Genomic DNA, 26,307 nt, shown 5'->3' with positions numbered 1-26,307 from the left:
TCCTGCAAGCTATTCTTAGTGATTAGAAAATACCCCCCCGACGAACCTATCCATTACAGTAAATGGCTGCCCACTCTCCCCAGTCTCACAAGCTCGCTGTCTCGGGGTAATCCTTGACACTTGACACTGATCTCTCCTTTAAACCGCATATCCAAGTCCTTTCCACTTCCTGCCGCCTTCAACTCAAAAATATTTCACGGATCCGTACATTCCTAAATCAAGAATCTGCAAAAACCCTAGTCCATGCCCTCATCATCTCCTGCCTCGACTACTGTAACCTCCTGCTCTGTGGCCTCCTCTCTAACACTCTCGCACCCCTCCAATCTATTCTAAACTCTGCTGCCCGACTAATCCACCTGTCCCCCGCTATTCCCCGGCCTCTCCCATCTGTCAATCTCTTCACTGGCTCCCCATAACCCAGAGACTCCAGTACAAAAGCCTAACCATGACGTACTAAGCCATCCACAACCTGTCTCCTCCATACATCTGTGACCTCGTCTCCCGGTACTTTCCTGCACGCAACCTCCGATCCTCACAAGATCTTCTTCTCTACTCCCCTCTTATCTTCTCTTCCCACAATCGCATGCAAGATTTCTCTCACGCATCACTCCTACTTTGGAACTCTCTACCACAACATATCAGACTCTCACCTACCATCGAAACCTTCAAAAAGACCCTGAAGACCCACCTCTTCCGACAAGCCTACAAACTGCAGTAATCACTGATCGACCAAACCACTGCACGACCAGCTCTACCCTCACCTACTGTATCCTCACCCATCCCTTGTAGATTGTGACCCCTCGCGGGCAGGGTTCTCTCTCCTCCTGTACCAGTTGTGACTTGTATTGTTTAAGATTATTGTACCTGTTTTTATTATAAATGGCGCTATAATAATAAATAATAATAATAATAAGATGGCCTCATTCTTGAGATGGATAAGTGCCCCAGTGGTGGGGCCTTATCTATTGGATATTTACTGTTTACTATAGATATTCCAAAAATGTTTCACATGGAACAACCATTCTATAACTAATATTGCGCCATATTTAGTGATACATTTATTCAAAGTTTACTTGTATGTTACAAATTTACTTGTATGTTAGAAATTATCAACAATTTAAGGTTAGTCTTCCAATATTAAAAGCAAGTATTTCCCCACAATACTTAAAGAATATCAATTTTTTTATACAAATATAGAATTTTGTCCAGCATGGAAAGTTATGAAACTTTGCAAATCACTTTATCAGTGTACTTGACTTGATTCCTTTAAAAAAAGCATGTAAGTGGCTTCAAGTCCCCTGATTTTCTCCAGTCAATTTGTCTGCCTTCAGCCAAATTGATGAGAACAAACTCATTTGGAGTACAGATGATGGCAGTGAAAGGGTCAGAACCTGTCTCCTCTGAGTGTTATGCTTGCCAGAACAATTTCCTTCAGCAGGTTTCACAGACCCTCACAGCCCAATACATAGTATGCTGTAATGGAAACGTTGGAAGTTCTGTCCTGGTGATGGGGTGTTACTGCTGATGTCATGCTTAACTGTGGGATGCCGGCTGTCAATCAGCATGAAGCTAGCAGCTCCAGCTGACAGAGCAACCTGGAAGATGAAGGGCTGCTCTGCTGATGTGAAGCAGCTACCTGCCTGCCAGTCATTAGGCCCATAGTAAAAAAAAAAAAAAAATAGTCCTACAAAACCCATTTAATCATTTGTCTCTTGTTACAAGTAAAGCAGAAAAATATGAGAAAGTCCTTCATGTCTGTGTCATGAGCTCAGCCATGTCCACCAATTGAAGATGTAACTGAGTGTTTCAAGGTCCAGCTAAACATGCTGCGGACTACCTGTGAGGACAACTATGAGGCCGGGGTCACACTAGAGAGGAATACGGACGAGGGAGAGGCGCAAAAACAACGCATTGCACACGGACCAATGTTTCTCTCTGGGGCAGCTTCCATCAGCCGTATATTTCTCGGCTGTATTTTACGGGCTGAGAAAATTGCAGCATGCTGCGTTTGTCAGCGTATTGCGCAAAAAATCCGCCAATGAAAGTCTATGGGGGCGAGAAAAATACGGATTACACACGGACCATGCATGTGACTTGCGAGAAATATGCACCGGTGTACTATAGAAAAGCCGGTAATTCAGTGCGGTGTACAGTAAAATCACACTGACAGGTTAGAATAAAATAGATAGAATAAATGTCTACACATAGAATAGGTATATATATATATGTGTGTGTGTCAGTGAGACACACATGTATATATATATATATATATATATATATATATATATATATATATATATATATATATATATATACACTCACCGGCCACTTTATTAGGTACACCATGTTAGTGACGGGTTGGACCCCTTTTGCCTTCAGAACTGCCTCAATTCTTCGTGGCATAGATTCAACAAGGTGCTGGAAGCATTCCTCAGAGATTTTGGTCCATACTGACATGATGGCATCACACAGTTGCCGCAGATTTGTCGGCTGCACATCCCAAAGATGCTCCATACAAGGCAGGATGGATCCATGCTTTCATGTTGTTTACGCCAAATTCTGACCCTACCATCCGAATGTCGCAGCAGAAATCGAGACTCATCAGACCAAGCAACGTTTTTCCAATCTTCTACTGTCCAATTTTGATGAGCTTGTGCAAATTGTAGCCTCAGTTTCCTGTTCTTAGCTGAAAGGAGTGGTACCCGGTGTGGTCTTCTGCTGCTGTAGCCCATCTGCCTCAAAGTTCGACGCACTGTGCGTTCAGAGATGCTCTTAGGCCTACCTTGGTTGTAACGGGTGGCGATTTGAGTCACTGTTGCCTTTCTATCAGCTCGAACCAGTCTGCCCATTCTCCTCTGACCTCTGGCATCAACAAGGCATTTCCGCCCACAGAACTGCCGCTCGCTGGATTTTTTTTCTTTTTCGGGCCATTCTCTGTAAACCCTAGAGATGGTTGTGCGTGAAAATCCCAGTAGATCAGCAGTTTCTGAAATACTCAGACCAGCCCTTCTGGCACCAACAACCATGCCACGTTCAAAGGCACTCAAATCACCTTTCTTCCCCATACTGATGCTCGGTTTGAACTGCAGGAGATTGTCTTGACCATGTCTACATGCCTAAATGCACTGAGTTGCCGCCATGTGATTGGCTGATTAGAAATTAAGTGTTAACAAGAAGTTGGACAGGTGTACCTAATAAAGTGGCCAGTGAGTGTATATATATATATATATATATATATATATATATATATATATTAGTGATGAGCGAATATATATTCGTTACTCGAGATTTCCCGAGCACGCTTGGGGGTCCTCTGAGTATTTTTTAGTGCTCGGAGATTTAGTTTTTATTGCCGCAGCTGAATGATTTACATCTGTTAGCCAGCATAAGTACATGTGGGGGTTGCCTGGCTGCTAGGTAATCCCCACATGTACTTATGCTCGCTCATCACTAAGGCTGCCGTCACACTAGCAGTATTTGGTCAGTATTTTACATCAGTATTTGTAAGCCAAAACCAGGAGTGGAACAATCAGAGGAAAAGTATAATAGAAACACGTCACCACTTCTGCATTTATCACCCACTCCTGGTTTTGGCTTACAAATACTGATGTAAAATACTGACCAAATACTGCTAGTGTGACGGTAGCCTTATATACAGTATATATATTTATATTTAATACAGAGCTAGAGAGCAGAAAAGCCGGTAATTCAATTGCCGGCTTTTGCTATCTCCTTATCAAACCCGACAGGATATGAGACATGGTTTACATACAGTAAACCATTTCATATCTGTTATATTTTTACATATTCCTCACTAATAATGTTAGTAGTGTGTGTGCAAAATTTGGGAGCTCTAGGTGTTAAAATAAAGGGTTAAATCACGGAAAAAAGTGGGAAAACGTGGGAATTTTTCGGAATATTTTTTCACGCTAGAGTTCATATGAGTTTATGCCACCAGGGGGTGCAGCACCGCAAGTCAATGAAGCTGTATTCCATTCATTCCCCAGTTTTTACAGCCAGGGGCAGCTGCATTAGCAGCGCTCCTGGTTGTAAATTTATTTAACCCCTTCAGATGGATTTGCATCATGGGACATGACTGTACGGCGGATAGGTATGGGATATTGTTGTTTTTTTATTTTCCTTTTTTTTTTCAGAAGAACGAGGGTTGTCAGTTGGATTGAGCGTACAATAAAGATATTAAAACCCCACGTTTATTTATTTCATTAAAATACTTTATTCATAATGTGTGTGTGTATTTTAACCCTTTATTACTATTGGATTAATAATGGATAGGTGTCTTATTGACATCTCTCCATTATTAACCTGGCTTAATGTCACCTTATAATAGCAAGGTGACATTAACCCCTTATTGCCCCATATCCCACCGCTACTCGGGAGGGGGAAGAGAGTGGCTAAGTGCCAGAATAGGTGCATCTTACAGATGTGCCATTTCTGGGGGCAGATGTTTTTAGCCAGGGGGTGGGCCAATAACCATGGTCCCTCTCTAGGCTATTAATATCTGCTCTCAGTCACTGGCTTTCCCACTTTGGCGCCAGTTTTTTGTGTGATTTAACCCTTTATTTTAACACCTAGAGCTCCCAAATTTTGCACACACAAACTACTAACATTATTAGTGAGGAATATGTAAAAATATAAGGGATATGAAATGGTTTACTGTATTTAAACCATGTCTCATATCCTGTCGGGTTGGATAAGGAGATAGCAAAGCCGGCAAAATTGAATTACAGGCTTTTATGCTATCTAGCTCTGTATGAAATATCAATAAATATATATATACTGTATGTGTACGGATGCCATACAGATGCTATACTGATGACACATGTATAATTTTTGGAGAAAAAAATCGCATTCTTGAATTGAATACAGATAACTGTTCAGGAACTTTTCTGCGTATCTCGGCCGTAAAACGGACCATATTTTTATATGTTAGGTGTGACCCCGGCCTGATGCTTACTAAACTTTCATTTCAGAGTTCCTTAATTATGTCCTGTATTGTAGATCAGCCCTAAGTATGTGCTCCAGTACCACATACAGTCATGGATAAGAATGGTGTAATCTCTGGAAACAAAGCAGACCCATTGAATTATATTATCTTAATTTTTATTGGGTTGATTATTAATACAATGGTGTATTTCATGAGTTATTAGGATTTTTCTTCTTTCAATAAAGGGTCTACAATCTATGGACGTGTCATGGTGGATCCTGTACAAAATCTTGGAGATTCATTCTTCTGCAGCATTGAGAAAGTATTTTTGTGTACCGGAGCTGATGGTTATGTACCCAAATACAATCCAGATGACAAGGAATATGGATGTCTTGCTGATTCTTCTACCTTACTTTATAGGTTTAAGATACTGGTATGTTGGAACATATCTAAATGAATTCCCTCACCTATTGAAGTTATTACAGTGCACCAACGTGCAATCAATGTAATTACGTTACTGTGTCAATAGGATCATTTTTATAGCAGTGTAAGGGCTCATTAAGATGTGCGATTTTCACATAAGAGTTCTATCCGTGTTTTTTATGGATCGCACTTGTACTTAGATGTTCACATGGCTGAATAGATTTGCAGACTGAGTGGTTCACTCAAAATCATGTCTGATATTAAAGGGAACCTGTCATCCCCAAAATCGAAGGTGAGCTAAGCCCACCAGCATCAGGGGCTTATGTACAGCATTCTCTAATGCTGTAGATAAGCCCCCGATGTATCCTAAAAGATGAGAAAAAGAGGTTAGATTATACTTACCCAGGGGCGATCCCGGTCCGGTTCTGGTCCAATGGGCATCGCGGTCCGGTCCGGGGCCTTTCCCAGCACCTGCGCACTGCAGTACTTTGCTCTGCCCTCAACAGGGCAGACAAAGTAAGCCTGCGCCGGAGCCGCAGCGAGAATACAAGAAGAGGACGTCATCGTAAGAAGATGGCAGGCCCCGGACAGGACCGTGACGCCCATCGGACCAGAACCGGACCGGGACCGCCCCTGGGTGAGTATTATCTAACCTCTTTTTCTCATCTTTCAGGATACATTGGGGGCTTATCTACAGCATTACAGAATGCTGTAGATAAGCCCCTGATGGCGGTGGGCTTAGCTCACCTTCGATTTTGGGGGTGACAGTTTCCCTTTAATCTGTCTGTAGCAGCAAAATTGACAAGTCTATGGTTCCATGAAAAAAATCGGACAGCATTCGAATGCTGTTCATTTTTTACAGACTGCTAGATAGGAAGAGGTGGAGATACTTCTTTTTGCCTGTTTCACATCCGAGAAAAACTGATGAAACTTGCACCAAAACTCTGAACAAAACCAGTGATGAAACTAGGACCACTTTTTCTCTTTTGTGGAAAAATATGCCTGAATAAGCCCTTGCAGTTGAATAAAATAAACGGTGTTAGTTTTAGTGAATGGATGACCATGGACATTAGCATTATGGTAACCTCCAAGTGCTTTCATCTTGTCCAAAACCTCACTCCTTTCTGCAAAAGCATTTACTGTAGAACAAGGCTGATAATTCAAAGATGCAAAGGCTATTGTAAGACTCATTTCTAACTTACTTCCATAACAGGACAAAGCTCAGCCAGAAACCCAAGAGAAAATATTTGGAAATGTTCCATTCGATGCTAAATTAGCAGCTGACAGTCCAGAAGCTCTGCCCCTTGTGAAACAGCCGGGATCGGATGGATTTAGTCTCTCGTCAGATGCCCTTTTCCAGGTGAATAATGGTTATAGCTGTTATTATAACACATGCTATATTTTACTACACCAGTATATTATATAAATGGATGCAACCTGGCTTCCTCTTCCATGAGAGGCATCAGGTGTCTGCTGCGGCCATTCAAGAGCACAAAAAAGAACCAAGAGACAGTTTATTCCGCCTGATTAGCTACAGCTGTCACCTGATGCCCCCGCTGTTGACCATAGTGGGGGACAACAGCAGCAGTATGGATGACTAGTGAGTCTGGTAGGTGAGTATTATTTTTTGATTAAACACTAACATAGGCTTTGTAGTGGATTGCACATTTAAAGTCAATCATAGTTCAATTTCAGTACATTTCATGTTTGTCCTTATATTCACTGCTTTTTTCACATATCTCCATTTTTTTACTCTTCAGAAACACAACTATAGTTGTTTAAGCAGGATGATGTGTGCCTATGTAAAGCTAAAACAATGAAAAAAATGTTTTCTAATATTCAAGAAGTAAAATGTGTCTTCTCCTATTCATTATACTTAGGTGGCTGCTGGCCGTGAATGGTTCATTCATACCATCTATACAGTCCGATCTAGAGAAAATGCCAACAGAGGTATTGGAAAGCGTAGCGTGGATTACCACCACACACTGAGTAGCACAGCCATTGGAAATGATCAGTTGCTTCTGAAGAGAAGCCGAAGAGCAAATCAAGATGATATAGCACTTACTCAAGATATTGGTGCGGAAAACAACAGAGGAACCAACATCCAGCACATTACTCTAAGACACTCAAAAAGGGTGTCCAGCAAGGACACATTACCAGGTGGTGGACTGTATGACAAACCAGCACTAGAAATTAATGGACAGGATACAAAGGTCACTTTGATGCCAGTCATCGGAGGGGTAGCTGCTTTGTTGCTCCTGATTTGCACTACAGTTATCGTCGTTGTGCTTCTAAAACGTAGAGAACACTCACATTCTAAGAAAGAGACTGCCTCCAATAGTCACTGCAATAGCCGTGAGACTGTAACCACTAGACACAGCAGCAGTGACAGCTCTGAGGTGTAGAAGATCGGACATGAAGTTTACATACCTCTGATTTCTTTGTGCCTTTACATTTTGGTATTTTTAAGTCCTTTTAAAATATCTGCTTCTCCTAGAAAATTTCTCCTAAAAATTTGAAACATGGGCTACTCATTGGCAGCGTAACAATTTTAAGTATGTCGGAGAGCATTAGCGAATCTTTTCAGCTGCTATTATCCATTGATTTAATTGGAAGCAATTTGCAACACATCTTGAGTTTGACAAACCGATTTAATAATCTCTCGTGTTATCTGTCACTTGCTGCAGATCTTCGGATGTCCCTTTCTACTCTTTAGCCAGAGGAAGGAATCTCTCAGTTAGTTCTAACTTTGGAAGATTAATCACATTGGTGTATTACTGAGGAGTTCAATAGCCAATTGTTTAGGCATTCAAAAAATGTCTTGTTTTCAAGTGGAAAACGTTTCAAGAAACGCTCCTTCTTTCAGGAGTTTTGGAGGAGTTTTTCATTGCTCAAACAGTTTCTTGAAGTGATTTTGAAGAGTTTTTTTGCAGCCTTTTGATTGGATAGTGCCTAGTTTGGACCTTAATTCATCCTTAGCAGTCTTGAAAAGTGACATGCATTTTCCTTCGTTCCTCCTGGCGATTTTCAAACCCTGAAGAGAGAAAAAATGCTCAAAACACTCTATATATGATCAGCAAAGTTGTTTTACAATAGAATAGGAAAGAAAAGAGTCTCTCAAGTAATTTTTCAGGTGTTTTTTTAAGTTGATCCACTCCAAAAAACTAATCAGGAACTTCCATGTACACCTACTCTTAAAGTGAATGTTGATCATTGAATCATTATTTATCAAACTATTGTAATGCTGACACAGCCATTCACATTTAAGTTCGTTTTCATAGTCTCAACCTGGCCTTACATATAAAACCCAAGCAAAAAAACAAAATGAGCATACATCTTTTGCTAAGTAAATAAGAAAATAGTAAATGTAAATAACATAATACTTCGTTAACACTATTTTTATATATAAAAAAAAGTGGGAAAGCCATCCCACCATGATAATTGGGAGGGTTATCCCAACTGGTCACACACCTGACCATGGGAAGTTATATAGACAAAATGTCTAGCTCGAAGAAAGGAAGCCATGACCCAGTCTGTAAAAAGTACAAGAAACTACAGCAAAACATAAATAGACAAACGGCTGTCGAAAAAATATTTCAGAATGATCTTTCTTTGAACTAAACATCTTTTATCCGACTTTTTGGCAAAAAAAAATCAAACTTGGCTGACTTAATTTTAAATGACGACATTCTTTGATCAGTCGGTCAAATCGATCACTCAATCTTAGCCAACAAATTTTTATTTTGATTCAATATAATGTGTTTGGGGGCTTTCAGGGGTCTCAGTAGTACAATGGTTTTGCAATCAACTGTTTCCATATGGTCTGTTTTCAGAAAAGAGATTGACTAAAGCAGGGGTTCCCAATCTGTAGCTCAGGAGCCACATGTGGCTCGCCATTCCGTGAGCTATGGCTCGTGGCTGTCTGTCAGCTTGGTGCATTAGCTCCAGGTCTAGCAAACAGGTGTGAAAAGCACATGTCAAAATGGTGAATTATGTAAGTAGCCCTGCACAGAAGAGCAGATCTGGATGCAAATAAACTGGTCTTAGAGGTATAGATATAATATAAGTAAGGTACACTTGAAGCAGGATGATATTACCTGTCAGAGGAGGTGCTTCAAGCTGAATGGGAACAGTATGTTGGGAGTCCTTGCTGGGAGAATACTGAATGAGGCTTTTGAGGAAACCCCTGGATCTTGGTATACTGCTTCGGAGTGATTTCTGTGGAAAGTTTTGGTTATCGTTATACCCATAATGGGGTCTTTGGTTGCCACTACCTTGAGAGGGGGCAGGAGCTGGATGTGGCTCGCAACCTTCTCTCAGAGTTGAATGAGGCTTTCAAGGTCAGAAAGGTTGGGGATCACTGTTCTAAAGTATCTAACCAACCCCTTGTTCTTTGCCTATTGATGACTATAAAAAGTATAAAGCATAACATAGATTTACTTTTGACTGTCATTTTAACTTACATATACAACTTTTCACGTAGATGATATTTCTTAACCTCATTACGTTTCTTACCCTATACTTGTCTTGTGACCAAGCTTGTAATACAGCTCAGATCTGATGAACTGGAACCAGTCTACATTCTATCAATGTCTACCAAAGTTTTTCTACAAGGAATGCAGAAATCACATGGCAACTAGAATGCATACCAAATTTCAAAACTTTTTTTTTACTAATATTAACATATATTGTTATCAATTTTGTATGTAGACTTTACTGTCTAGATGTCAACTATGAAACGGTATTTAAAGGTGACTCATCATTATAAATGATATGTAGTATATATTGGGACTGAAGACACAAAATGCTCTTTTGCCAATGGTGCTAAAACAAAATGCTCTTGTTTAAATATGTTTCTTAATTGTCTTATTAGTCAATAGCATTATTTATGACTACAATCTGTCTTACATTTCAAGGGATTACTGTACAATGTGTTTTATGCAATTTCTATCATTGCATTTGCTTGTATTGTATTTACTGCTCCTATGGGAACACTGATTCAGGAATATTTATGGTAAATTTAGGATTTGAAGATGACAATATATTATTAATTGTTTTGTGTGTTTAATGTGTATCCATTATCAAGTAACATATGAATGTACTTTATATATGTCGTCTTTCTTATCTCACTTCTTTTGGGCTCCAACTCAAATATCACTGTCTCTTTATAATGGTGTCTGCAGAAGAGAGTATGAAAAATTGTCCGAGTTTCTTCCAGAAAACTCGGATAATTTAAAAAAAATTTTTTATCAGATTTTCATCTATGTGCTGTGTTTTTATGTTCATGTGATATCCGTGTACGATCCATTTTCATACAACTAAATTAAACCATGTACATGATCACAGTTTCCTAGGTTTATAATAGAAATCTCTCCATAAAAATTGGAAGCCACTTGGATGGTACATGTGGAATCCAATTTTTTTCTCCCACCCATAGACTTGAATGTATGAAACTCGGATGAAAGTAGTGGCACAGACAGTCGGACTGAGAAATAAATCATTCATCTGATCAACCCTATTGAGTAACATGGGCAGGGCCGCCGTTAGGACATTTCTGCCCTTACTGCTGTATGGGATCAAGTGAACAGAAGCAGAGAGTGAGAGCCAGCCCAGCCACCCCTTATTTTGCTTCAGCTCAACGGGCCCTAGATTACAACAAGGCGCTGTGCGCCAGTGCGCCATCGGCGGCGCACATCTCGGCAACATAAGCTTTCCCTTGGACATCAAATGATGATGAATTGAAGGTGTGGGATTGGGGACAGTGAATGATGATGTATTGAAGGTGGGGTAGTGCAAATAATGATGAATTGGGAGTGGGGGATAGGGACAACATGATGAATTAAAGGTGGGGTGAGCAGAGCAAATGAAGAATTAAAGGTGGGGTGAGCAGAGCAAATGAAGAATTGAAGGTGGGGTGTGGGGAGATCAAATCATGAATTGAAGATGGGGTGGTGACAGCAAATGATGAATTGATGGTGGGGTGGAGAGAGCAAATATCACTTGGGAGGTTGGGAGAGCAAATAATGATGAATTGAGGGTGAGGGAGTAAATGATGATGTATTGAAACTTGGGGGTGGGGAAAGTAAATGATGATAAATTGAGGGCGGGGGACAGGAAATGATGATGATGATAATGATGATGAATTGGGGGTGGGGAACAGCAAATAATGATAAATTGAGGGTCTGGGCAGTTGATAATGAATAGAGGGTGGGGGGGAGACAGGCAGGGCTGGCCTTTGCCCTGTGCGACCTGTGCGGCCGCACAGGGCGCCAAGGCTCGTTAGCATACAAGGGGCGCATTTATTGAGCTCAGCAGATTAATGTCACATTACATCAAAATCAGGGGTGGGATTCAGCCGGTACGACCCGGTACGGGGCAGCCGTTTTCTAAAATTTCCATCTGCCAGCGTTCCGGTTACCACGCCCCCGGTCATCGGGCCCCCCCTGGCAGTGGCGTAGGAAGGGGGCGGCACAATGCGGGGGGCGGCACAATGCGGGGGGGCGGGTCGGCGGCGGCGCAGAATTTACCTGGCTGTTCGCTTCTCGGCTTCAGAAAAATGGCCGCCGCGATCTCCATCTGCGCATGCGCGGCATCCCGCTGCCATTTTCCTGAAGCCCCGGGCAGCAGAGCACTCCACCTGCGCACGCGCGGCCTCAGGAAGATGGCCGCCCCCACCGATAAGCAGATAGAGCAGGATCGCGGTCAGGTAAGAAGAACTTGTTTTTTTTTTTTAATTATTATTGAGAGCGGCGATCGGGAGGGGGGGGGCAGGGCAGAAAGCTGGACACAGGGAGGCAGAACGCTGGACACTGGGGCAGAAAGCTGGACACTGGGGCAGAAAGCTGGACACTGGGGCAGAAAGCTGGACACTGGGGCAGAAAGCTGGAGACGGGGCAGAAAGCTGGACACAGGGGGGGCAGAGCGCTGGACACTGGGGCAGAACGCTGGACACTGGGGCAGAACACTGGACACTGGGGCAGAACGCTGGACACTGGGGCAGAGCGCTGGACACTGGGGCAGAACGCTGGACACTGGGGCAGAACGCTGGACACGGGCAGAACGCTGGACACTGGGGCAGAACGCTGGACACTGGGGCAGAACGCTGGACACGGGGGCAGAACGCTGGACACGGGGGCAGAACGCTGGACACTGGGGCAGAAAGCTGGACACTGGGGCAGAAAGCTGGACACTGGGGCAGAAAGCTGGACACTGGGGCAGAAAGCTGGACACTGGGGCAGAAAGCTGGACACGGGGGCAGAACGCTGGACATTGGGGCAGAACGCTGGACACTGATGCAGAACGCTGGACACTGGGGCAGAACGCTGGACACGGGGGCAGAACGCTGGACACGGGGGCAGAACGCTGGACACTGGGGCAGAAAGCTGGACACTGGGGCAGAAAGCTGGACACTGGGGCAGAAAGCTGGACACTGGGGCAGAAAGCTGGACACGGGGGCAGAACTCTGGACATTGGGGCAGAACGCTGGACACTGATGCAGAACGCTGGACACTGGGGCAGAAAGCTGGACACGGGGGCAGAAAGCTGGACACGGGGGCAGAACGCTGGACACGGGGGCAGAAAGCTGGACACTGGGGCAGAAAGCTGGACACGGGGGCAGAAAGCTGGACACTGGGGCAGAAAGCTGGACACTGGGGCAGAAAGCTGGACACTGGGGCAGAAAGCTGGACACTGGGGCAGAAAGCTGGACACTGGGGCAGAAAGCTGGACACAGGGGCAGAACGCTGGACACAGGGGCAGAACGCTGGACATTGGGGCAGAACGCTGGACACTGATGCAGAACGCTGGACACTGGGGCAGAAAGCTGGACACTGGGGCAGAACGCTGGACACTGGGGCAGAAAGCTGGACACTGGGGCAGAAAGCTGGACACTGGGGCAGAAAGCTGGACACAGGGGGCAGAAAGCTGGACACAGGGGCAGAAAGCTGGACACTGGTGCAGAATGCTGGACACTGGTGCAGAATGCTGGACACTGGTGCAGAATGCTGGACACGGGCAGAATGCTTGACACAGGGGCAGAATGGAGACACGGGGCAGGATGACAGACATGGCGTCATGACTGGAGACACTGGAGGCAGGATTGGAGACAGATGGGGCAGGATGGATACGATGGAGACAGATGGGGCAGGATGGGAAGATCATATGGGGCAGGATAGATACTCATTAGGGCAGGATGGGAGAATATATGGCTGACGCCAGGAATGAGACACACGGGGGCCAGGATGGCGAATATTATTACCATAGGGGCTAATTAAGGGATATTATTACTGCAGTGATGTATTTATTTTATTTTTTGAGTATACTGTTTTAAATGGAGGGGCGGTCCTATTACTGTGTAGAGTGACACTATGTCGCCTTCTTCATGTGGTGTAATGTAGAAGTTGGGAAAATTAAGTAATGTGTTCTGCAAGTGGAACTCGAGATAACTGTGTTATTTCCTGCAGAGACGAGTCCTGGCTGGATGAAGTGATGGCGGTCTGTGCGGGATGAAAGATGAAGGACTTCACCTAGAGATGTCACTGGTGAGTCAGTGTGTTACCTATACACTGACACTATACACTGTATACTATATACTGAGGTCCTGTGTATGTCACCGGTGATCACTGTATTACCTATACACAGACGCTGCATACTAAGTACAGATCTCCTGTGTATAATGGCACTTATGGTGATAGTATTGTGTTTTTTTTTATTATTGATCAGTATTGTAGTATTCAGTCACTATGTGGTGGTAATATGTGGTCTGGTCATGATGTTGTGGTATTCGTTCCTTGTATTTGATATTATTCGATCACTGTGGTGGTAATATGTCATCTGGTCATGGTGTGGCGGTGTTTGGCCTTGCAGGCCGCCGCTCTGCACTCTGATTGGCTGTCAGCCCATATGGCTTTGGACCAAGCGTCATTTTTTCCTTTTGGTCCGCTTTAAAGCACTTTATAATTCCCGTTATTGCAATATTAGTGTTTCTTCAAGTGTTTTGCAGGGAAACACAAGTTTTCTAAGTAAACGTGTTGTTGTGAATATTAAAGAGTTATTGTTTTCTTTCAAAGTTTGGAGGGGGGGGGGCGCCGTCCTGCAGTCTCGCACAGGGCGCCTTTTGGGCTAAGTCCGGCCCTGGAGACAGGACATGACATAATTAATTAATGGGGGCATCTAAATAGAATGAATCGGGGAATGGAAGGTACAAAGTGGGGGTGTTGAGGATGCAGGAGTGTGACTGGTATTGAATTGGGGGAAAGAGTACAGGTGCTGGATTACAATCTATATTTGGAATCATGGGTTATATAATTACTAGTTATATATTAATGGAGGGTGCATCGTCGTATTCAGCTGTGTAGTGTAGAAGTTGGGGGAAAAGTGGGGAATGTACTTTGGAAGCGGTGCTCTAGATAACTGTGTGTTATTTTCTGCAGAAACGAGTCCTGGCTGGAAGAAGTGATGGTGGTCTGCACTGGATGAAGAAGAAAAGCGAAGATGAAGTACTTCAACAAGAGATGTCATTGGTGAATCAGTGTGTTACCTGTACACTATATACACAGCTGCAGAGTATAACTATTTTTTAGGAACACTACTTGCACACACATGGCTGCAGAGAATAACTATTGTTTTGGCACACGGCTCACACAGAAGCGGCTGCGGACTATAACTATTTTTTAGGCTCACTGCTCGCATAGACACTGTTGCAGTGTAAAAAATTTTTTGTAACACTTCTCACACATGCACAGCTGCAGAATATAACTGTTTGTTAGGCACAGTACTTGCACAGACATGGCTGCAGATAATGACTATTTTTTAGGAACACTACTCGCACACACATGGCAGCAAAGTATAATTATTTATTAGGCACATTACTCGCACATACAGGGGTGCAGAGTGTAAATATTTGTTAGGCACACTACTTGCATAGACACGGGTAAAGGGCATAAATATTTTTAGGCACACTGCTCGCATACACACAGCTGTAGAGTATAACTTTTTTTACGCACACTACTTGTACAGACACAGCTAAAGAGTATCATTATTTTTTAGGAATACTACTCGCACAGACAAGGGCGCAGAGTATAACTATTTTTTAGGCACACTAGTATAACTATTTTTTGGTTACACTACTTGCACAGACATGGGTGCAGAGTCTAACTATTTTTAGGCACACTTCTCGCGCAGACACAGCTGCAGAGTATGACTGTTTTTAGGCAAACTACTCTCACACAGAAATGGCTGCAAGGCAGGGGCGCACATAGAAAACATGAGGCCCAATAGCAGAAGTTCTAATTGGCCACCCCAAAAAATATATATATATTTGTCTCGGTCGCAGCAGACCATATTCCACAACTTTGCAGCATTTGCAAAGTAATTTTCCTCTTGCTGAAGTCCTAGATTCTGCTTTCATTTCCCTCATAAAGTATGATGCCAACAAAAGTGCCCTCCAAACATGGTACGATACCTCCATGGTGAATTCCTCTACATGGATAATATAATGACCCTTCTGTACCCCACCTCAACTACTAAGCTAAAGTTTGGTGACTCCAACATAGTATGATCCCCCAACTGTGATCCCCACCGAGCAGTATGCAGTGTAATGGGCCTACATACAGTATAATGGCCCCACAACTCCCCACACTGTATAATGGACCGCACTAGCCCTCCATACAATATAATGACCTCACATTGTAATAATGCTTGCAAACAGTAAAATGGCCCTACAAATATAATGGCCCCTCATAGATTTCCATAAAATATAATGGGCCCAATATAGACTTCCATGACGTATAATGCACATCTCATAATCCTCCATATACTACAATGCTCTCCCCATGTCCACCATATAGTATAATGCACTTCCCATAGCCCTCCATATGGTACAATGCACTCCCCATGGTCCTCCATATGGTATAATGCACTCAACAGGGTCGTCCATATGGTATAATGCACTCCCCATGGTCCTCCATATGGAATCATGCATTCCACACAGTCCTGCATATAATATAATGCTCTCTTGATGGTCCTCCATATGATATAATATTGCACTCCCCATGGTCCTCCATACAATATAATGCACTTCCTATGGTCCTCCATAGAATATAAATCACTTACCATCTTCCTCCATGAAATATAATGCACTCTGCATAGTCCTTAATAGAACATAATGCTCTTCCATGTTCGTCCATAAAATATAATGCACTCCCCATGGTCCCTTATAAAATATAACGCACTCCCCATGGTACTCCATAGAATATAATGCACTCCCCATGGTCCTCCACAGAATATAATTCACTCCCCATAGTTCTCCATGGAATATTATGCACTCCTCATGGTCCTCCATATCCTATAATGCACTCCACATGTTACTTCATACAATATAATGCACTCCCCATGGTCCTCCATAAAATATAATGCACTTCCCATGGTCCTCCATAGAAAATAATGCACTCCCCATGGTGGTCGATAGAACATAATGCTCTTCCCTTGGTTCTCCACAGAATATAATGCTCTTCCCATGGTCCTTCACAGAATTTAATGCTCTCTCCATGGTTCTCCATAGAATATAATGCACTCCCCATGGTCCTTCATAGAAAATAATGCACTCCCCATGATGCTGCATAGAATGTAATGCACTACCCATGGTCCTTCATAAAATATAATGCACTCTCTATGGTCCTCAATAGAATATAATGCTCTCCCCATGGTCCTCCATAAATTGCAATGCATTCCCCATTCTCCTCCATAGAATATAATGCATTCCCCATGGTGTTCCATAGTATGTAATGCACTCACCATGGTCCTCCATAAAATATGGAATTTGGATGTTTCGCCCCCAGCAGTTTGCCCCCAGCAGTTCGCCCCCAGCAGTTTGCCCCCAGCAGTTCGCCCCGGGTACATTTCACCCCATTTCGTCCCCAGCATTTGGCCCCCAGGATGATACTTACCTGTCGCAGCTGCAGCTCCTTGGGTCACGGAATGCAGTCTAGCGGTTCCCCGTGACGTCAGATGGAAACAGTTGATTTAACATGTCACAAAAGTGCAGCACTCTGTACAGTACTTTTGTGACATGTGGATTGATGACGGACGGGAATTCATGAACCACAAGGACAAACGGGGGCGAACTGCTGGGGGCAAAATGTACCCGGGGCAAACTGCTGGGGACGAAACATCCTATAACCCTCCCCTTTGTTTTCCATAGAAAATAATGCACTCCCCATCATCCTCCATATAATATAATGCACTCTCCATGGTCCTCCATAGAATATAATGCACTCCCCATAGTGCTCGAAAGAATGTAATGCACTCCCCATGATCCTCCATAAAATATAATGTACTCTCTATGGTCCTCCATAAAATATAATGCACTCCCCATGGTCTTCCATAGAATATAATGCACTCCCCTGGTTTTCCATAGAATATAATGCACCCCCATTATCTTCCATATAATATAATGCACTCCCCATGGTCCTCCATAGAAAATAATGCACTCCCCATGGTACTCCATAGAACATAATTCTCTTCCCATGATTCTCCATAGAATATAATTCTCTTCCCATGGTCCTTCATAGAATATAATGCTCTCCCCATGGTCCTCCGTAGAATATAATGCACTCCTTGTGGTCCTCCATAGAATTTAATGCACACCCCATGGTCCTCCGTAGAATATAATGCACTCCTTGTGGTCCTTTATAGAATATAATGCACTCCTTGTGGTCCTTCATAGAATATAATGCACTCCTTGTGGTCCTTCATAGAATATAATGCACTCCCTATTGTCCTCTATAGAATATAAAGCACTCCCCTTGGTCCTCCATAAAATATAATTCACTCTCCATGATCCTCCAAAGACTACCATGCATTCCCCTTGGTCATCCATGCTGTATTATGGCTACCAGTCACTGATATAAAAAAAACTACAATACTCACCGCACCTCATTCCACCCAATGCTGCAGTCTTCTGAGCATGCATTGTGACGAGCAGCACATCTCAGCACAATGGGCTCACAGTAATGACGTCATTGCGCTGGCCGCTCTGAGACATCAGACTCCGAGAAAGAATTATGTGGAAGAGAGTGTCAGCTGACGCTCCCTCCTCCATCATCATAGCTCACGTTGATGACTGGTGGAGGGAGGAGCCTGGTATGGGCACTGGCACCAGGCCCCCTGGCTCACGGGTCCCATAGCAGTTGAGTGGCCTGCCTCCATTGGCGGTACACCACTGCTGCAAAGTATACAACTTTTAGGCACACTACTCTCCCAGATTTGGCAAAAGGGTACATAGAGACTTTTTGACACAGAAATCCCACAAACACTGGTGCAGAGTACACGTAGAGGCTTAAAAGCACCGTACTCCCATAGACTTGGGTGCCAAGTACACACAGAGGCTTAAAGGCACAGTACTACCACTAAGACATGTTCAGAATACACACACAGAGGCTTTTCGGCAGAGTGCACACACACAAAATCTAATACTGTCCCTCATGCCAGCTGCTTCCTGTCCAAACACTAATCAGAGCAGAATGGCGGCGGCACCAGTAATCTCTCATTTATACAGGCTGGGGCACGTGGTGCGCCAGCCAATCACAGCCATGACAATACTTGTCATGGCTGTGATGGTGCTGGCAGTGCCCACAGCCTAAAAACTTGTTTATTGGTTGCACTGCTGACTTTCAACAAAGTTTATTTGTCACCAAACCCAAACAGTACACCAGACTCCAGGTAAAAATACAGTGTTTGGGGTTTCAGTAACGGACACTAGCTGTCAGGTACGAATCCCGAATTTTACAGTTCGGGTTCACTCAACTCTATATAATTATGCAAATGACACTCTGATTAAACTCTGATCAAAGTTTGATCACAACATGCTCCGGTTCTCTCAGATGCAATGAAGGTGGAGAAAAAAATATTCTCCACTTTCTCCATTATGTTGGTCTGGGCAAATTGGACTGTAGTCGGATGTCATCCGATGGTTTCTGTAACCCTATTGCCGGTGCCCCTGCATAATTCTGCTTCCTCCCTCCATGCAAGGACATCAACATACTCTAGACCTATGCTAGGTCCACATTGCGTTAGGGCGATCTGTTTAACGGATCCGTTTGTAAGCAGCAGTAACGCTATGTAACGGACATGTTAACTCACCCATAGACTTGCATTAGTGTAACGGATCCTAACGCATGTCAAAATTGGCATGCGTTTGCAACGGTCCATTAGTTCGTGATGCACCTTCCAATGCGGACTACTGCGTTTTCAGGACCGGTATGGCGAACGCACAGTGAACAGAAGCGTTCGTTCTGCATAGAACTCTATTGCAAATGCAGGCAGATGCGCAGCTACATGCGTTAACGCATGCGTTAACACGATGGCAAAAATGCAAGACAATTTGGGCTCATTTTTAGCGCATCCAGTTAACGGATCCATTAAACGGATTGCCCTAACGCAATGTGGACCTAGCCTAACCCTATTGCTGGTGCCCCTGCATAATTCTCCTTCCTCCCTCCATGCAAGGACACCATCATACTCACTGCCGCATGGAGCGGTCACCTCCCTGTCTCTGGCACATCTCCCTGCTTCATGTGCACTGACTTCTAGTGCATTTCATGCTTCTCAGAGGGGCAGTGCACACACCTGCTAATATGCCCCCAGCTGAAAATTTCTGAGTGGCATCTTATGTAAAAGGTAAACTCCCCAATAGGAAGGTGCCGAATGCCTGGTCATTGTGCAGTCAGTCCCTGTACTCTGAAGCCACTCTGGCAGAACCTGTGCCTGTTCCCGAGACCTGTGGGTCTAAATGAGTACCTGTCCCCATACTGTGCATTGTACAAACTGGTATACTAGTCTCCGAATCCAGTCCTGTCCGTTACTCTGTGTCAGTGTCTGTTCTGTGAGGGTCTAAAAGCTGTGTAGTATGTACGGAGCCCATGTTCATGTCTGCCTACTTGATCCCTGTAGTCAGCAGTGTCAGTACCGAGGACTGTCTTGGAGTGGTACCTGGGGGCTACCTGCAGCTCAATTCTGACTCCACCATGTAGCAGCTTAGCAACACTCTCCTCGGCAAGCCCACCCACATGGTACGTTGGATCCAAGAACTACACGTGCAACATGCGTGTGTGACTTGCATCTCCAACTGCAGTCCGAATACTGGATCAAACTCTGTGGATGTCTGAGGTAAAAAATCATACATGTGCAGGGCCCCATAGAATAATATTGGTCTTGGTGCGATGTTATGTTTTTGTCAGATCGCACTCAAACTTGACTTACGGTTGTCTGTATGAGTCCTAAAAGTAATGAATTCAGAAACACAAGTGCAGCATTTCCCTATAGATCAGTTGAACCTTAGCATTTGTAGTAACAGGCTGACACTTTGCATTCCTATTTTTAATCAGCTTAAACACTGAAAGTCATCCACCACAGTCAGATTAGGCTTTTTTCTGTCCTTATGTGTTACAAGCTGTGCGCTCTGACCTTCTATTGTTACACTGTATAAGCATAAAATGGCGCTGCTTGTCTGGTCCCCATCACTCTGCTTGTGATAGCCCCCTTGATTGGCTGCACTAGACCATGTGATGTGTTAGCTACAAGGCATTATTTGGAGACCGCACATCTGCACTTGATGCCATTAGCCCATTCTCATAGAGTTATTTTATAATGACTATGGGAAATGCATTACATCTACGTGGCACACTCTGAGCAGGGAGGTGCAAGGGGACCCCATTAATATGAACTGGGCTGCCCGCAGTTCCCTGCAAAGCCCAGTGTGCACACTGCAATACTTAGAAGGAGATGTAGCATTACATCAGCATAAGGGAATAGTGATGAGGGAATATACTCGTTACTCGAGATTTCCCGAGCACGCTCGGGGGTCCTCTCCTCCGAGTATTTTTTAGTGCTCGGAGATTTAGTTTTTATTCCCGCAGCTGAATGATTTACATCTGTTAGCCAGCATAAGTACATGTGGGGATTCCCTAGCAAAAAGGCAACCCCCACATGTACTTATGCTGGCTAAAAGATATAAATCATTCAGCTGCGGGAATAAAAACTAAATCTCCGAGCACTAAAAAATACTCGGAGGACCCCCGAGCATGCTCGAGAAATCTCGAGTAACGAGTATATTCACTCATCACTATAAGGGAACCATCTTTTTAGGATTGAGGATGAATCCTAAAGTTCTTGGTCATATCGGTTTCACTTGCAATTTATAGTATAAAACATGACTTGTGTTTGTTACTTGTTGGGGGGATTTTATCAAGACCAACTATAAGCTTGCTGGATTAAAGGAAGCCAAATTTATCAAGAAACTCATGCCTAAATATTTTCGGCACATTTTTGGGGCTGTTTATACACCAGAATATAAATCTATTCCAGCTGTGGGCTGTTGTACATTTCAGCTACAAAGTATGCCAGTTTTCTAGTCCACTACATTGCATAATTCCTTCACAGATTTAATCCTTGTAAAGAAGTATTATTGTAAATACTTCTTGTTGCCATCTGTGCTTTCTCTCTCTGCTTTCATTAGCAGCAAGCAGGGCCGGCGTTAGAGGCAAGCAGACCAGGCAGGTGCCTATGGCCCCCGCCCCCCAGGGACCCCCAGCCAGTCGCCTGCCTCCAGCGCCGACTCCCCCCCCCCCCACCAGCGCCGACTACGTATGGGGGAGGGCTGCATTAGATTCTATGGGAAGGGAGGTATTATATTCTATGGAGGTCGGCTACATTACATTCTATGGGGGAGGGCTGTATTATAGTCTATGGGGGGCTGTATTAGAATCTATGGGGGAGGGCTATATTATATTCTATGGGGGGCTGTATTATAATCTATGGTGGAGTGCTGTATTAGATTCTATGGGGGAGTTCTGTATTAGATTCTATGGGGGAGGGCTGTAATATTCTATGGGGGAGGGCTGTATCATATTCTATGGGGGGCTGTATAATCTATGGGGACCTACATTATATTTTATGGGGGGCTTTATTGTATTCTATGGGGGAGGATAGCATCATACTCTTTGATGGGGCTACTAGATATTCTATGGGGAGGTGAGCTGTATTATATTCTCTGGGGGGTTACATTATATTCTATGGGGGGCTGTATTATATTCTCTGGGGGGCTACATTACGGTATATTCTATGGGAGGCTCTATAATATTCTATGGGGAGGTTGGCTGTATTATATTCTCTGGGGGGCTACATTATATTCTATGGGGGGCTGTATTATATTCTCTGGGAGCTACATTATATTCTATGGGGGCTGAATTATATTCTGAGGGAGGATTGCATCATACTCTGATGGGGCTACATTATATTCTATGGGGAGGTGGGCTGTATTATACTCTATGGGGGTTACATTATATTCTATGGGAGGGCTGTATTAGATTTTATGAGAGAGGATTGCATCATACTCTTTTATGGGACTACATTATATTTTATGGGGAGGTGGGCTGTATTATATTCTATGGGGGGCTACATTATATTCTATGTACTAAATGTATTCTATGTATTAAATTTATTATATTCTATGAGGGGTGATTGCATCATACTCATTTTATGGGGGGCTGCATTATATTCTTTGGGGGCTAGATTATATTGTATGGGGGGCTTCATTATACTCTATAAGGGGGCTACATTATATTCTATGGGGGCTGCATTATACTATATGAGGAGGGCTACATTATTACTATATGTAGGACTGAGGAGTGTATTTTAATATATGGAGTACTATGGGGAGTGTATTATACTATGTGGAGGACTATGGGGAGTGTTATACTATATGGAGGGCTGTGAGGAGTGTATTATACTATATGGAGGACTGTGGGGCACAATCTATTATATGGAGGACTATGGGATGTGCATTTTACAATATGGAGGACTGTGGTGCACATTATACTATGTACAGATTGGGATAATTGTGGTACATTTCTGCACTGCTAAATCACTAGAATTCAAGAATGGAGAACATGAAGATGTTGAACTCTAAAACGTGTGAAATAATAAAGCCACATGTACTAAGAATTCTGGAATTCTAGTGATTCAGCAGCGCACAAATTTACCAATATTATCCCAATCTGTATCTAAGGGCTGGTCCTTCCTGGACTCGTGGATCTGCTGCAGCGAATCCTTTCAATGCTTCAGCTCAGCTACATCTGGTGAGTGAAATCTTATGGATTAACCTTTTAACCGTCTCAGATAAGACACTATTTGCGCTCTTTGCTTTAACAGTTTTTATAACATTATACTATGGGGAAGACTATGGGGTGTATTATACTAAACAAGCAAAATGCTGCATATTCATCGAGTGATTGGATTGTTTATGCGGGAACAAAAATCATTGTTCTCAGCAGCACATCGCCGGTGTAAACTGCAGATTTGCTGCTGATAACATGATACTGTATGGTGACAGATTGATCTAATAGTGATTGTTCTGTTCCCATTCTTTCTCAGAAAACCAGCGAACGACTTCAATATTGTCGATCACACTCGATTAAGCGGCCTGAACTCAGCGCATGTAAATACAACAGAAATGCTTCTGTGTGATGTGCAATATGTCAGCATTTGGGGCCCCATTTTAAACTTTTGCCTAGGGCCCCACTTTGCCTAAAACCGGCCCTGGCAGCAAGCATGTGCTGGATTCTGAGCTGTGACGTGCGGTGGAACATCACCCACAGCCCAGTCAATCAGGAGGGGTGCATACGACTGGGTAACGCCTGGATGATGCAAGGGGGTCTGGAACTTGACACGATATCAGTGGATGTCAGCGGCGGCTGCTACCGGAATCACGTGATGCCTAGTGAGCGGTCAGCGATAGCGCAGCTCATCATCGCAGATGGCAAAAAGAGGTGTTTACAAAAATACGTCTTTAGAAAGTTTAAATTGGCGCGGGCACTATAGAGAATGTAGTGGACAACCTCTTTAAAGTATATCTGTCATATGGCAGTTGGTCATGATCCTTTACCTTAGAAAAATGTTGGATGCAAAAACCAAACCAGAATTAAAAGGTTATTCTCACAGTCAAATTATTTTTCACAAATTGCAGTGCATACTCAATATAAATATTAATATACTGACTAAGCCCAATATAATATCTCTTTCCTAAAAAATAAAAATCCATGGCAGCTGCCAACTCTTTCCTCTCTCTCTCTTGTGAGCTCCTGACAAGCCGCACTTCTCTGAGGTGATTATTCAGATTTGTGCTGAATCCGGCTGACTGATAAATGTATCCGCTCTGCTATCCTCAGCTCAGCTGTATCCACCACAGATATTTGTCATATTATCCACCTAATCTGAGTGTACAATTTATGCTTCTGTGCACTGTACGGCCCTGTACACAGCTGAATTAATCCTTTACCATCTACATTTGTGTTTTTACATCATTACTGTTTTGTCTGGTTTCCAGCAGAGCTCAACTACGCAGTGCAGAGCTGAGGAAAACAGGGCTGAGCTGTGTTTAAAGCCTGAAGTGGACAAATCAGTGATGCTTAACTGCAAATGCCACTTTGTTGATGCATATGGCAGAGGATTATCTTCTGTCAGAGCTGGCGGAATAATAGAGCTATGATAGAAGAAAGCCAGCTGAGAGAGGCTGCACTCTGCATGATTGACCAGAGCAGTAAAACTACAGAAGGACGAATCCAAATGCAATCTGAGGGTAAATACAACCTGAAGGAACATCCTTTGGGTGTGATATGTGCAAAACTGGTCAAATATAATCATGAGTTATACTGACACAACAAAATAAATATATGTGTACACTATAATGAGAAAACAATGTGATTTTGGAAATTTAAAGTCTAAATATTCACTTGTGCATGCCTCATTGAAAAGGAGCAAATATAGAAATCATTGGCTCTATACCATTATAGAGAACTACAACTTGTTTCAAGTTAATGACCACAATTCGGTTTTATGTCTAAAATGTGCTGAATCATTACATATTTCTAAGCTGTTTTTCACATTTAATGAATTTTATTATTGTGGTTGAGTGCAGCTGCTACTAATGAAAATGAATTGTACAAGTATTTATAATGGCCTCTGCATAAATATGTCCATATTGAGTGTGTGCTTTATCTAAGAACTATAGCGTTATGGTAAGCAAAGGAAGTCTATTTCCGCTATGGTCCCCAAAGCAGCCATGTCCCCATTCTTTATGGTAGGTATCCAGGCTCAAACATGCCTGAGCGACATTTACTGCTTGTTAGGCTCTGTTCACATCTATATAGTGATTTACATATTTTTGTTCTACAATAAAAAAGGAAAGCTGAATATAACGGCGGTGCCGAACCCCCTGTATACCGCACACTGAGGTTTGTCTAGTGTCCATGGAACATCCAATATTTTACTGGACACAATCGTGCAGCATGCCGCTATACATGTAACTCTCGGGGCTGCTGTGCATTGAATATTGTATGACAAGGACCAAGAACCTAGTAATTTGGCTCAAGTTGTAAAATAGTTTGGAGCCACTCTAATAAAGTCTGATGGTTTACAGGTCTATATAGTGCAGTTTTGTTTATGTAAAAATACTTCTTATAATCACAAATTTCATCTCTAAGAAATGCGGTCAATAGAGTTTACCATACGGCATTTAGAATTGTGCCAGGTGTTTCTCACTTACAGAATACAAGCTGCCACTTTCTTATCATGTCCTGATGCTACAAATGGGGCAATTTAATAAGGAGCATCTGAGAGATACAGCAAATCTTAGTAAGAGTTTCTCAGGTGTAAAAGGTGGATTAAAAAATGACTGCCATTTATATGGAACAAGAAGCAACAGATACAAGAAGAAGTGAAAAGGTGGAATGGCGCATATTCCATACACGCCATGTATAAAAATGCTGACCTATATGCCCATTGAATACACTGAAGAAAGCTATTGGTCAGTTACTGGTCACATGACCAGGGCAAGTGTATATATTATACTTGAACGGAAGTTGACAGTTGAGAGTGACAGTTGG

At 43.2% G+C, this 26,307-nt stretch overlaps 1 protein-coding gene across 3 annotated transcripts in view; it reads left to right on the top strand.

Moving 5' to 3' along the window:
* The window catches only part of FREM3 (FRAS1 related extracellular matrix 3), an 89,319-nt gene extending 81,546 nt beyond the window's left edge, over nt 1-7,773 (top strand). For all 3 annotated transcript variants that reach the window (XM_077279266.1, XM_077279267.1, XM_077279268.1), the window contains exons 22-24: nt 5,191-5,378; nt 6,582-6,728; nt 7,249-7,773. In XM_077279266.1, the coding sequence (XP_077135381.1) occupies nt 5,191-5,378; nt 6,582-6,728; nt 7,249-7,773 (860 nt within the window). The remainder of the gene's footprint in view (nt 1-5,190; nt 5,379-6,581; nt 6,729-7,248) is intronic.
* The last annotated feature ends 18,534 nt before the right edge of the window (nt 7,774-26,307 follow it).

This window comes from Ranitomeya variabilis, chromosome 1 (genome assembly GCF_051348905.1).
Source record: "Ranitomeya variabilis isolate aRanVar5 chromosome 1, aRanVar5.hap1, whole genome shotgun sequence".
In the NCBI taxonomy this organism is placed as follows: Eukaryota; Metazoa; Chordata; class Amphibia; order Anura; family Dendrobatidae; genus Ranitomeya; species Ranitomeya variabilis.
Note: the sequence above shows the minus strand (reverse complement) of the source record. Positions and strands in the feature narration are given on the sequence as shown.